Consider the following 14,410-nt stretch of genomic DNA (forward strand, 5'->3'; position numbering starts at 1 on the left):
CCATGCCAAGAACAGGAGGGAGTCCACTCATCCACGCGGGCCACGACAGAAGCAGCACCAAGCAAGCCCACCTACTGTCCCCCCGGGGGCCAGAGCCCTCACCTGATTATGCCATCGGATGACGTTTCCAAATCCCCCGGTCCCGAGGCGTTCCTTCATTTCCCAGGCCCCACAGGTCTGGGTGGGGAGGGACGGTGACCAGCTCATATCGATGCCCTCCCTGCTAACTCTAGAAGCAAGCAGGAAGAGAGGACAAGTTCAGAGGGACAAAAAGCAGCAGGTGGAGGGGACAGGTGTGTGGGGGGGGACAGCAGCGGCTGCCGTCCTTCAAGGTGAGGGAAGGAAGCAGACTCAGGTTTAGCTCAGAAATAAAAGTTGCTGTGGTCCCCGGGGCCCGGGTGGCGGGTCCGGTCCTCACCGATCGCAGCCACAGACCCCGGGGAAGAGGCGCCGCGCCGCGAGCGGCCCCTCGCGTGGGACTCACCTGCCCCAGGGGCCGCGGGGCCGCCAGCGACACCCACAGAGGACATGAAAACTTAGGGTCCCCACGCAGCCAGCCCAGCGCCACTTCCTCAAACACTTCCTGCCCTGACGTCACGGGGACTCGGCGGCTCTTAAAGGAGACGTGCGAGCCGCTCGCCGCCGACCCGGAGCCACAGCCCGCAAAGGGGTTCTGGACTTGGCGGTGGCCGGGCGTGGAGAATTCTTTACCTCGGCGCTTTTTCCGGGCTGAGCTTGATCCCACAAGCTAGGCAGTTAGCAGGAGGGGAAATCTGCTGAGCCCCCTCTAGGACTGTAATAAGAATTGCCTTCCTGTTCCCCCCACCACCACCACCACCACCACCACTGCCCATTCACGAGTCTGGATGCTCTTGGTGCAGGGCTAAGAATGATAAACACTGATGCTCCTCAGAAAGTAATACACCACTATCCCCCTCCAAAAAAAAGGCGGGGCGGGGGAGTACGAAAACAAAATAAAACTAGTAGTGTCTACCTAAGCTGGAGTTGCAGCGTGCAGCGTGTGGGAGGCCAGCTCCCACTTTTCCCCCAGGGTACTCTTGAGGAAAGAGGGATAAGAAATACTAGGTAGAAAGATCATGGGGAGAGAAAACAGAAACACAGGATCCTCAGAGGACCTGGATCAATATCCACTGGCTCCTTCTGTCTCTTCAAAGGGGCTTTTTTTTTTTTTTTTGGTTTTTCGAGACAGGGTTTCTCTGTGTAGCTTTGCGCCTTTCCTGGAACTCACTTGGTAGTCCAGGCTGGCCTCGAACTCACAGAGATCCGCCTGGCTCTGCCTCCCGAGTGCTGGGATTAAAGGCGTGCGCCACCACCGCCCGGCTCAAAGGGGCTTTTTATAGGAACGCCAAGGGGTAAGGCAAAAGACCTCCCCTAGCACAGCCAAGTGCAACCCTTCCAAATACCCGGTAACCACGTATGGTCAAGCCATCCCTTAATGCAGCCCTACAGGGTAAAGCATGCTCAGATCTCACTAAGTAACCTCTGTGGGTCCTCACAGCAGCACTAATAAAAACGGGAACATCTGAAATTACTAGTTATTAGGTCAAGAACCTGGACACTGCCCCCCTCTACCCTCCCTCAACTCCCCCAACCCTTGCCTTTAATAAGTCAGGTTCAGGCACTCACCCCCCATAGCCCAATTCACCACACAACTAACTAAAGCAGAGAGAGAGGTTTATTCAATGTGACTATCTTGGGAAAAGACAGAAAGTGGCCCAATCACTCCCACCCATGCCTCTGCCAACCCAAGTCCAATTTTGGGGTCCCAACATGAGGCTTGGGTTTAAGTGAAAGGCAGGAGGTGTGTATAACTAAGCAGTCCTGCTCAAGGTGTGCTCTGGTCCACCATCGTTTTCTAGACTCCAGGCTCTCCTGTAGGGTGACTTTTGTCAGAACTGTGTGAAAACTCTTTGCCGGAGACAAGCATCTCTGATGTCTGGCGCGAGGCTTCTGACTTTTACCCGCCTTTTATACCTGCCTGGGCAGCGACCAGCAAGATGAAGTCTCAGTGGATTGAAGGATATGCCACAGATCTTCCTTGGATAACTGGGTGCTCCAAGCATTTGAACTCAAGAGTAACACAAACAAAGTACTTTTCACTCCTTTATTATTAAAGCAACATGAGGCACTGTTTACAGTGAGATTAAGCAAATACAAATACAACATGGGAATTGGCATTCCGTCTTATCGTCTTTGGTCATGTGAAAAGAGCCAAGAATATCCCTCCCAGGCCTTCGCCTTTCCCACTAACAGAGATAATGTGCACGTCCCAGGGCATTCCCTTCATGTCCCTGCTGTCCAGTACATCCACTTACCATCGTTTATGCAATTCTAGAAGGCCACCTTGTGAGAAGAACATTCCACACTCTGCCCCATCCACAGTTCACAGTAAGGTCACAGCTTTCTTACACAGGCTCCCCACATGGCCTCAGCATGATATTCCTGGGGAAATTCCAATTTCTTGGGGCCTGTTATTTCTATAGTTAAGAGCCAAAAAGAGGGGCTCAAGTGTCTTACTAGAATATCTTCGTTCCTACTGGACAATTGCGTTTCCTGTTGTCCTTTTTTCAATGGGTGCTGCCTGTTAAGCCACAGCTGTTTGAATCAGCAACTGCAACTCAACTCCACCACTACCCAGCAGCAAGGGCCATGGAGGGGGGCGTCTGCTCCCTCCGGCTCCAACTCTTGAAAAGCTACAAAGGGGGGCTGGAGAGATGGCTCAGAGGTTAAGAGCACTGACTGTTCTTCCAGAGGTCCTGAGTTCAATTCCCAGCAACCACATGGTGGCTCACAACCATCAGTAATGAAATCTGGCGCCCTCTTCTGGCCTGCAGGCATACATGCAGACAGAACATTGTATACATAATAAATAAATGTTTAAAAAAAAAAAAAAGAAAAGCTATGAAGGGAACTTAACTGAACTCTCTCCCTCTAAAGAACTCAAGATTCAAAGGTTAAGGTGGAATTCTGCTCATCAGAGGCTGAATAGCAAGTAGCTCACCTCCTCACCCCTCCTTATATAAACCCTTTCTCACCTGACTCCTCCCTACCACTTCCTGTCAGCTAGTTGCTGATGCAGTCTCTTGACCACAGGTGAATTTTATTTAATCAAACACATCTTTGCATCATTAAGCAAATGTTCCAGAGCATAAACAGAAGTAACATACCTTGAAATCATATTCTATAACATTTCCCTCTGTTTTTTTTTTCTTTTTTCGCTTCAGTCTTGAGATAAAAGATTCCTGTGTGTGAAACAAATACAGACAGAATAAAAGAAGGAATCAAGGATGGTCCTCGTCATCCAAAGAAACAGCTCTTACCTCAAAGGAAGAAAAAACATAGTTTATTCTGAAGCTTATGTGCGTGATCATAGCACAGGAGTATGCATTTAGGTCTCTCCAAATGTAATGTTCCAACATGGAAGCAGTTTTAAGACATTTTATAGTTTTACAGAACTAAGAAAGTAATTAATCAAGGCCAGCTTGAAATGCATCCATGGATACACCAGAGGTGATTTCAGAAGATGGGGGAAGATTTCCTATGAATCATCAGATGTTATCTGATGACACTCTTAGCATTTGGGTTGGTGGAAGATGCCATTCTACTAAGTTAATTTCCAAAGGTTTTTTTTTTTAAATCTATTAGTCACAGAATGTTAGTTCTGACACAGAGGTGGGTAATGAATGGATGTTCCAGGGGCTATGTGACAGGCCACCACACACAAGAACCATCTCTCCATAACCTCTTGGCTTGAATTATTTTGGGAAGGGCTGGCACAAGCAACTCCATTCTGCTGTTGGCTTTGAGGCAGAGTCTTGCTGTGAAGGCCAGGTTAGTCTAAAATGTATAATCCTCCTGCTTCATGTCAGCCTTCCAAGAGCTGGGATTACAGGCAGAGGCTACCATGCCTGAGGAGTTGCATTTTGATTCTGAAAACACCTTCCCTTGCCTCTGAAGGACATTCTCTGAAGGCACCACTGATTAGTCATCTGGTGGTTTGGTCTCAGCTGCATCTTATGACTGGGATGAGATGCACCTCTCTGAGCTGATCCTGTGGTGCAGGAGGGTGAACAGAGGAGCAGATGTTATCTGGCCTGTGTTGTAAATTTTAACTAAGAGTTACAGAAGAGCTGTTCTTGTACTTTAATTCCATTTGTCCTGTGGATGATGTCCTAGCATTTCAAAAACACTATTCAGTCAGTGACTCTTAAGTGTCAGCCCGAAATGGGACATCAAGACAGTATTCCCCCGACCCCAAGGCGCAGAGAACATCAAGGAAGAAGGGGCAGAAAGAATGTAAGAGTCAGAGGATGGGAAGGAGTACTTTCCAGGGTCTGATGTCTGGATACGACACAGTTGCTACACTCATGAAATCAGAGTAGCTGTGGTCACCTACCTGAGTCAAGCCAACAGAATCAGTCCACATCTCAACAGGCAGCTCTAACTGGACTTAGTAGGTTACAGAAAACATTTTCTCTACAGGGAGAGAATTTGAGACTAGTGAGAGGGGAGACTTTGGAAATGTATATCATCGAGATATACTATAGGAAGTTGTCAAAGAATTAATGAAAAATATTATTTAAAAAAATATGTCCAGAAACCACCAAGATGGCTCCAGTAGACAAAGGTGCTTGCCCCCAAAACTGACAGTCTGAGTTAAATCCCAAGACCCCATGTAGTAGAAGAAGAGAACCAACTCCATCATGTCTTCTGATCTCCATGAGTACACCTTGAGACACACATGTGCATATGTACCAAATAAATGTAGTTTAAATGTTTTCATACAATATGTTTTGGTCATATTCTTTCCTTTCCCCCAACTCTTCCAAGAATGCCCTCTTCCTACCCACTCTACATCATATTCTTGCTCTCTCTTTAATAAACGAACAAAGGCACATGCACACACAAAATAAAAAACAAACAAACAAATATGGAGTCTACTTTGTGTTGGCCAACTATTCCTGAGCACTCCATAGCTTCTTGGCTGGGAGTGGAACTATGTACACTCTCCTTCTCCATGCTGGGATTCTTGCCTGGCTTGAACTTCTGCAGGTCTTGTTCATGCTGTCACAGTCTCTGTGAGTTCACATGAGCCCTGGTCCTCTTGTGTCTGGAAAACACTGTTTCCTTGGAGTCGTTCGTCACCTCTGGCTCCTATAATCTTTCTACCTCCTCTTCCACATCGATCCCTGAGGCTTGAGAGGAGGAGTGTAGTACAGACATCCCCCACTCAGAGATGAGTGCCTCAGAGTCTCCTCACCCTCTGCATGTTGTCCAGTTGCGAGTCTCTGTGTTCATTCCCATCTACTGCAAGAAGAGGCGTCTCTGATGAGGGGGCAGCAATACACCGACCTGTGAACATAGCAATGTGGCATTAGGAGCCATTGTCGTGCTATGCTAATCTATCAGAATAATTACAATGAGTTTCCCCCAGGCCTATGATCTGTTTAGCCTCAGGTTCTCTGCCTCATTAACAGTGTGGGGTATGAGTTTCACCTATTGAAGTGGGCACTGATTCCAAATCAAACGGTGGTTGACTGGTCACTTCCACAGCGTTTGTGCCACTACTGTCCCAAAATATTTTGCAGGCGGGTCATTGTTGTGGGTTGAAGCTTTATAGCTGGGTGATAGTGGTGATTACCTGTCCCCTCTGGCAGTGTGCAGAGTACCTTCCAGTGTCCTCAGTATTAATCAACAGTAAATGAAGCATTTGGCTGAGCATCAATTCGGGTTCTCCATGTTTGATGATATCAATATATGTGTATGGTGTCTTCAGCAATAGAGTGTTGCCATTAGGTTATGGAGGACAACAAATAACACTGGTAATAGTCTGTAATGCTTTTGCAGTCGGGGGGAGGAGGAGTGGGGGGAGGGGCATCTATGGGAACCCTTTGGCCAATGACTCAACAAGATGTAACCTATTCCTGGTGCTGGGGATTTTATTTGATAATATTTGATGTCTAATTGGGGCATTCTCCACCCTCCTCCATTATATAGTAACTCCATTTAAATTCCATTTATATATCTATGTATTATAGAAAGCTTTCACAGTAGTATGTTTCTATATGGCTTGTCAAGGGGGCTTTAGTGTTAGTTATCCCTTCCATTATCCTGTCTTCTATCCTGCCTTCCCATTCCCCTCCTCGTTAAATCCTCTTATTCTAATGTCCCCTTTATGACACTGTATTCTATTTACCCTTCCTTGGATGCCTTCTTTAATTTCTGTCTTAAAGATACAGTTTGTTTTTGACCTCTTTTTCAAAAATCAGTTGTCTGTAGATATATGGAGTTATGCCTGGGTCTTCAATTCTATTCCATCAATATGCCTGTTTTTATGCCAATACCATGCTAGTTTATTATTATAGCTGCATAATATAATTTGAAATATCAATAAGTTGATATCTCCAGCAGTTCTTTTATTATTCAGAATTGTTTCAGCTATCCTGCATGCAGGATCTTATTTCAATTTTCTTGTATCTGTTAAGGCTTGCTTTGTGTTATAATATGAGGTCAATTTTGGAGAAAGTTCCATAGGCTGCTGAGAAGGAAGTCTGTTCCCTAGGGTTTGGGTGCACCGTTCTGTGGATGTCTGTTAGGTCCATTTGATTTGTGATGTTCTTTAACCCCAGAGTTTCTCTGTTTAGCATTTGTCTGGATGACCTGTCTATTGGTGACAGTGGGATACTGAAGTCACCCACTATCACCGTGGTTGGGGCCAATATGAGATTTTAGATACAGTAGTGTTTCTTTTATGGAACTGGGTACCCTTGCGTCTGGTGCATCAATGTTTAGAATTGCAGTATCCTCTTGGTGGATTTTTCCTTTAATGAGAATGTAGCATTCTTACCTTTTCTTCTGATAAGTTTTCATTTGAAGTCTATCTTGTCTGGTATTAAAATGCCTGTGCCTGTTTGCTTCTCAGTTCCATTGGTTTGGAATACCTTTTGTCATCCTCTTATTCTAATGTGATGGATGTCTGTCCTTGACGGGAAGGTGTGTTTCTTGGATGCAGCAGAAAGATGGACGCTGTTTTCTGATCTAATGCTTTTACCCTAATCTAATAGGTTGTGGACCAGTAGAATGATGCCAGGTTTTCAGTCTTGGGTTACCCTGGGGTTTAGCATTCAGATCAATTGTTTCCAGATCTAAAGTTCTGTTTAGTACTCTCTGTTCAGACTCCAAGCAATCCCATTAGGCTCAGTGGGTGGGATGGGTGATAGGCATGGAAAGTGGACTGATTTTGGAGGCCCCTTGAGTAGGACTCAGGGTCTGGCTCCACAAAGGGTGACAGGGCCAGAACTGGGAGTACTCCGGGTTTTGCTGTAGTTGGTAGAAAGTCCCAAGGCAATGGACGTAGGCTGGGAGGAATAGCTGAGGCATGCATATAAGGTTGGACTAGCAGTAACTTAAAGAAATCAGAATGGAGGAGGGTGGTAGGGCATAGGGAGCCTATTTGGGTCCCAGTCAGCAGTGGTGGCTGTGGGGTCCCTGGGAGAAAGGAGTTCTAGGGACTGTAGGGTGTCACACAGGAACAGATGATCTGGAAGGAATGATGGCAGAAATCGGTAAGGAAGAACTGGGGACCATGGGTTCCTACTGAGAAAAAAGATAGGCTGGGAGATGGAGCTGAGGTGGGCAGCACGGACAGTTCTCAGAGTACCCTACAGAGACCAGAACGGTTGAGAGGAAGGAGAGAACTGGTAGCCTAATTGGGCACCTGGTGTAGAGCAGTTCTGCAGTTGGAGCAGGGAGTTACAAGGAAGTGGAGGTGGGTGAAGGAGTGGCTGAGGAGGGTGGTGAGGAAGAACCAGGATCGGTGGCCTATGGAGAGCCTGCTCCAAGGCTACCGCCAGGATAATGCAAGAAAGTCCACGAAGGCGGCGGCGAGAGCTAGACTTTTTCTATCTGAGGGTATTTAGAAATAAGTTTCTATCTATCTGACTGGTAAAAATAAGAAGTAAAAGCCGGGCGGTGGTGGCGCACGCCTTTAATCCCAGCACTTGGGAGGCAGAGGCAGGTGGATCTCTGTGAGTTCGAGGCCAGCCTGGTCTCCAAAGCGAATTCCAGGAAAGGCGCAAAGCTACACAGAGAAACCCTGCCTCGAAAAAAAAAAAGAAGTAAAAACTTCATCTTAAAAATGGTTTCTGGCTGGTCAGTGGTGGCTCACGCCTTTAATCTCAGCACTCGGGAGGCAGAGGCAGGTGGATCTCTGTGAGTTCAAGGCCAGCCTGGTCTACAAAGTGAGTTCCAGAACAGGCACCAAAACGACACAGAGAAACCCTGTCTCAGAAAACCAAAAAAACAAACAAACAAACAAAAAAATGGTTTCTGACTCTTTCTGTCTCCAGACAGCTACATATCTCCACACTGCTGCATACAGCTACATGTCTTTACATACATCCGTCTTTTTTACATGGCTACACATCTTTCTTTTACATACATTTCTCTTCTATATCTCTTCTCTCTACAGCTTCATTTTCCTTGTCTCCACACAGTTACAAATCTCTTGGGCACAGTTACATCTACACATTTCTTCTCTCTACTCTGTTCCATTCCTTCACATATTATTACATCATCAGTTCACTCAAACTTTCATTCATTCATTCTCTCATCTTCTTTCTTCTTCTTCTCTGCCCAACTTTGGACAGTTCTATGTTACATTTTCTCTCTGCCCGTTCAGCTACATCCCTCACTTAGCACTCACACCTACACACACTCACACATCCACTCTTACCCTCTGCCCGGTTCTTATACCATTCCTTCACATCATTTGCCCTCATTCATTCTCTCACACTCCCTAGTGCTTCTTCTTCCTCATCTCTCAGCGCGCACACACACACACACACACACACACACACACACACACACACACACGCACACACACACACACACACACTTCCCTCACGTTCCGCAGCAGCTCTTACATAGCTCTACACAGCCCTCTCTCTCCACACCACCACGGCTGCCCACAGCCAAACTCGGGACAATTATAAGTTACATTCTCAGGGTCCTACTCATTCTCAAAACACAAGATAAGTCACGTAGTTTCTCTTAGGCTAGTAATGTTGCATTGACCCATGCATGTAGTTCTAAGTTGGTGAGGGGTTCCAGACATTAAACACTTGGCTGAACCTTGAGCAGTCAGAGTACGTGCAGAAAGAGAGCTACTGCAAGGAGCCAATCTCAGTGTAAACTGCCTGGCCTTGATTTAGCAATAAACAATACCTGGGAATTAGTCTTTGTGTATATTCTGTAGGGGCAGCTTAGTCTGTTTGGACTTGTTCTAAGGTCTTTGCAAAACGTGTCTTTGAGACTGAGAATACGGTTACTTTCCTGTGTCAGTAAGAAGAATATTCGGGTAATATTTCTGTTCATCAGAATTATACAGCTTAAACAGAAATCCACAGCTAAATGTGTGCCCAGAGATGTAAAACACACTACCACAGGGCTCTGGAAAGTACCCACAGCTGTTCTTATTAGGGAGGCATAGCAGTGGCACCCGAGAAAGTCATAGACAGAAAACAACAGATTTCCACAGCCAGTGACCCCACGGCTTTGCCAGGTGGGGCTCCCCATCAGGGAGTTACACATCTGGTGGATCGACTTGTCAAACACCAGTTGTCACCTGCTGTATACTGCCACGGCCCTCGGCAAACCAGGGAGACCATGGGCTGAGTCCCAAGAGGATTGAAGGTGGGCTCTAAAATTTTTGTTTGTTTGTTTTTCAAGACAGGATTTCTCTGTGTAACAGTCCTGGCTATCCTGGAACTTGTTTTGTAGACCAGGCTGGTCTCAAACTCAAGGCTCTAAAGTTTTTAAAAATACTATTCTTTTACTTTTTTTGTTAGAAGTTGCACTTTTAACAGACAACAACTACAAAGTTTTACAAAAGTACCACCTATAAGAGTAAATATTTAGGAAAAGGTAACTTAAAGATGAAATACGTGTTTACAGATTGTGCTGGTTTGAGTGAGAGTGGCCCCATAGGCTCGTGTATTTGATGGCTTGGTCACCAGAGAGTGGCATCGTTTGAGAAGGATTAGGAGGTGCGGTCTTGTTGGAGGAAGTGTGTCTCTGGGGGTGGACTTTGCGGTTTCAAAAGCCCATGCCAGGCCCCCCTCTCTGTCTTTCTGTCTCTATCTATCTATCTATCTATCTATCTATCTATCTATCTATCTATCTGTCTGTCTGTCTGTCTGTCTGTCTGTCTGTCTTGATCTATATCCATCCATCCATCCACTTATTCTGTCTATCTATCTATCTGTCTGTCTGTCTATTGAAGCCCAGGAGTCCAGCTCCCTGAACTGCTCCAAGTTGTGAATAGAAGACCTCAGAATGCAGGACTTTAGGAAACTTTTTTATCTGAGGGTCTTTAGAAATAAGTTTCTATCTGAGGGGAAAATAAGGAAACACACGCTTTCTGATGGTAACTTTCTCTTTTACTTCATCTTGAAAAAATCCTCTCTTAAAATCTTTCTTGTTTTCTCTCCTGCCTAGCTATTCATTCTCTCTCCTCAGCTTCCTCTGCACACCCACCCACGCGCACACACACACACACACACACACACACACACACACACACACACATTCACCCTTACCCTCTGTACAGCTCTTTTTACAGCGGTTCTCTCCATAGCTTTACACAGCTTCCTCTGCACCCCCCCACACACTCACTCACTCACTGCTCTTTACACAGTTCCTTCACATCCCTCCTTTCCAGCCACGTTCTGCACACATAAGAGTTACATTTTCAGGGTCACAAGGCTTTTCTTGAGTAAACAGTCAGAGACAGAGCCCAACTGATACATGTAAGGAATCACATGGTTTTTCTCAGGCTCTCAGGAGAGAAGGGTCACATTAACCGGCCAGTAATGCTTGGCCAAGCATGTAGCTCTGAGTCGGTCAGGGTTCCCGGACAGAAAATGACGTTGAAATTTAGGACTTAACAATAACAGTTAGCTGGCTGAGACTTGAGTGGTTGGGGTACGTGCAGAAAGAGAATTATTGCAAAGGGTTTTGTCTACCAAAGTTGCTTCAAGTCTGACCTTGATTTAGCAATGAACACCTGGGATCTTGTCTTTGTGTATTTTCTGGAGGGGCAGCTTAGTCTGTTTTGAAGTCTAAAATTAGCTGTCTTTGTGACTGAGAATACTGTTAGTTTCCTGTGTCAGTTTATGAAAAATATTCTAGTATTATTTCTATTCATCAGAATTATATAATTTAAACAGAAATCACCTTCCTGACCATCCACAACTAGAAGTGTGACCAAAGGTGGAATATTTTCATGAAATAAACACACAAGCAGTGGAGAAACACCCATATCAGTTCTTAAGGAATAAATGTAGTGGCACATGGGAGAAATTACAGACGGGAACAACCAGTCATTTACAGTCAGTAACTCCATGGCTTTGCCAAGTGGGGCTCCTCAACAGAGAATTATTCATCTGGTAGGTTGACCTGTTAAATACTAGTTGTCACCCACTATATATTCCTATGACCCTCAGCTCGCTCTACCTATCTATCTATCTATCTATCTATCTATCTATCTATCTATCTATCTACCTATATTTCTCTATCTCTATCTCTATCTCTATCTCTATCTCTATCTCTGTGTCCTTGTGGATCAAGATATAGTCCTCAACTATGTCTCTAGCACCATGCCATCATGCTCCCCACCATGATAATAATGGACTAAATCTCTGAAACTGTAAACAAGCCCCCAATTAAATGCTTTCTTTTCAATCATGGTGTCTCTTCACAGCAATAGAAGAGTGACTAAGATACAGATGTACTCCATAGAGGACCAGTGGTTGATGCCTTTTCATCATTAGGAGATGCTGCTTGGATACATAGTATTAGATCATGACTAATTACCTTTGCTTAAAGAGAATACTCATAATACAATTAGGAACACATGAACACAGACCTGGAAAATATCAGGACCACTAACAAATCTAGGTTGGAGGACACATCTTGGTAAAGCGGTCTCCTGAGTTTTGCCTTTTAGAAGTCTTATATAATACAGCAGATACATAAATGTATTTGACATATAAAGGAGTCTGCAACAATTAAGCATCATTACACAGAAAAACTACACAGAAGTCATCCATGTATTAACTGAGGTTCTATTTTTGAAGAAAAAATTAGAATTTTTGAGTCAGTAGGAAAATAGGTCTTTATCATTAACAAAATCAGAACATTAGACTTGTTACAAATTTAGTGCTAGTGGGCTGGAGAGATGAAGAACAATTGAGAAAACGTACTGCTCTCACAGAAGACCTGGGCTCAATTCCCATCACCCACATGATGGCTCACAACTGCTTGTAGCTCCAGTTCCAAGGGATCCAATGACCTATTCTCACTTCTGTGGGCTTCGGCACACATGTGGTACACATACATACATTTAAACACACACATACTCATTAAATTAAAAAAATCCTTTAAAAATTTAGTTCTAATGACCATAAACATTCATTTTCTAGTGTATAAGGGCATGCCATATATACAACAACAATATAGTCAAAGCAATAGATGTAGATCAGGATTTTAAATAGCAGGACTGCGCAAATGCATATTTTTCATATGAATAGTACTGATTAAAATAGTAGAAGTAGGCCGGGCAGTGGTGGCACATGCCTTTAATCCCAGCACTCGGGAGGCAGAGCCAGGTGGATCTCTGTGAGTTCAAGACCAGCCTGGTCTACAGAGTGAGATCCAGGACAGGCACCAAAACTACACAGAGAAACCCTGTCTTGAAAAACCAAAATAATAATAATAATAATAATAATAATAATAGAAGTACCAAATAATTTCACTGCCCATTTTACATGTTGCATCTCGATATGATTCATGTGTATAACACAGAGCACTTATTGGTCACTTTGAATAGAGTACATTTATACACTTTAACTCTCAAGATTTTGCATACATCAGAAAAATTATATATATGCCTCTGCACATTTCTAATTCACAGATACACAGGGCATTAAATGTACTAAAATCACTTCAAAATATTCACTCATAAAATGGTCATTAAAAACATTTTGGCATGAATAGATATTTAAATAAAATGAGTTTTGTGATTTTTTTCCAGGATTGGAGATTAAAATTGGATTCTTGAGCATGCGAGGCAAGTGTTCTGCCACTCTAATGGTTTGACGTTATCAACTTGACAAGATCTGCAATTGCCTAGGAGACAACCTGAGTGATGTCATGAAGGAACTCTCCTGTCACCTCTCATGATGCCTGATCTTGACTATTAACTGGACACATGTGAAAAGAGAGAACTTCAACTAAAGAACTTCCTCCATCAGACTGGCCTGTGGGCATGCTTGCAGGGCTATTTTCTTGATTGCTGCTTGATATTGAAGGAACCACACCACCATGGGAGATGCTAACTCCAGACAGGTGATCCTGAATTGTCTAAGAGAGTTGGGTGGGTTCAAGCTGGAGGGAGCAGGCCAGTGAGCGGTGTTTCTCCATGCTCCCTGCTTCAGTTCCTGCCTCCAGGTTCCTGCCCTTGAGCTCTTGTCCTAGCTTCCCTCAATGATGGACTATAACCTGCAAGCTGAAATAAATACCTTCCTTCCCAAGCAGCTTTTGGTTGATGTTTTTTTGATCGTTTGTTTGTTTTTTGTTTTGTTTTGGTTTTGTTTTTTCGAGACAGGGTTTCTCTGTGTAGTTTTGGAGCCTGTCCTGGATCTCACTCTGTAGACCAGGCTGGCCTTGAACTTACAGAGATCCACCTGGCTCTGCCTCCCAAGTGCTGGGATTAAAGGGGTGCGCCACCACCGCCCAGCTTGGTTGGTGTTTTATCACACTGACCAAAAGCAAACTAGGTTACCTGCTATCAGAACATCCACTAATGTGCTAAAAGTATGAATTACACATGTCCGACCTTTTGACACTACAACACAACACTGACATCTGCAAACTTCATGCTCAGTAATTGTCTTTACCTAGTTACAAGAAAAAGTCACAAAATATCTCATAATGTTTTAAGTATGTTTACCATTTTGTGTTGGGACATATTCATTGATATCCTATCGTGTGTCAAATTTATATCAATGTATTTTAAGAGTTGTCATTTTGCTCAGCTTAAAATAATTTTTGCTTTCAACTAACCATAGTCTGATAAAGTTAAATATTAAATAGTTTTAATGATCATTGTGGCATATTAGTTGAAGATGTGTTACATTCGTTTATGCTGTGGAACATTTGTTCAATGATGCAAAGATGTGTTGCATTCTTTTACGTTGCATTTGTTTAACTCTGTGAAACTATGTTACTGTGCCTGCCTAAAACACCTGATTGGTCTAATAAAGAACTGAATGGCCAATAGCTAGGCAGGAGAGGGATAGCCAGGTAGATAGCCCCAGATAGGGGGGCT

General features: G+C 44.2%; 1 protein-coding gene across 5 annotated transcripts in view; it reads right to left on the reverse strand.

The window, feature by feature from the left end:
• The window catches only part of Ikbkb (inhibitor of nuclear factor kappa B kinase subunit beta), a 55,515-nt gene extending 54,925 nt beyond the window's left edge, over positions 1–590 (reverse strand). For all 5 annotated transcript variants that reach the window (XM_052751826.1, XM_052751828.1, XM_052751825.1 and 2 more), the window contains exons 1-2: positions 485–590; positions 103–229 (exon numbers count right to left, since the gene is read on the reverse strand). In XM_052751826.1, the coding sequence (XP_052607786.1) occupies positions 103–207 (105 nt within the window). In that variant the 5' untranslated portion in view covers positions 208–229; positions 485–590. The remainder of the gene's footprint in view (positions 1–102; positions 230–484) is intronic.
• Between the last annotated feature and the right edge of the window lie 13,820 nt (positions 591–14,410).

This window comes from Peromyscus californicus, unplaced genomic scaffold (genome assembly GCF_007827085.1).
Source record: "Peromyscus californicus insignis strain IS unplaced genomic scaffold, ASM782708v3 Scaffold_23__1_contigs__length_62951481, whole genome shotgun sequence".
In the NCBI taxonomy this organism is placed as follows: domain Eukaryota; kingdom Metazoa; phylum Chordata; class Mammalia; order Rodentia; family Cricetidae; genus Peromyscus; species Peromyscus californicus.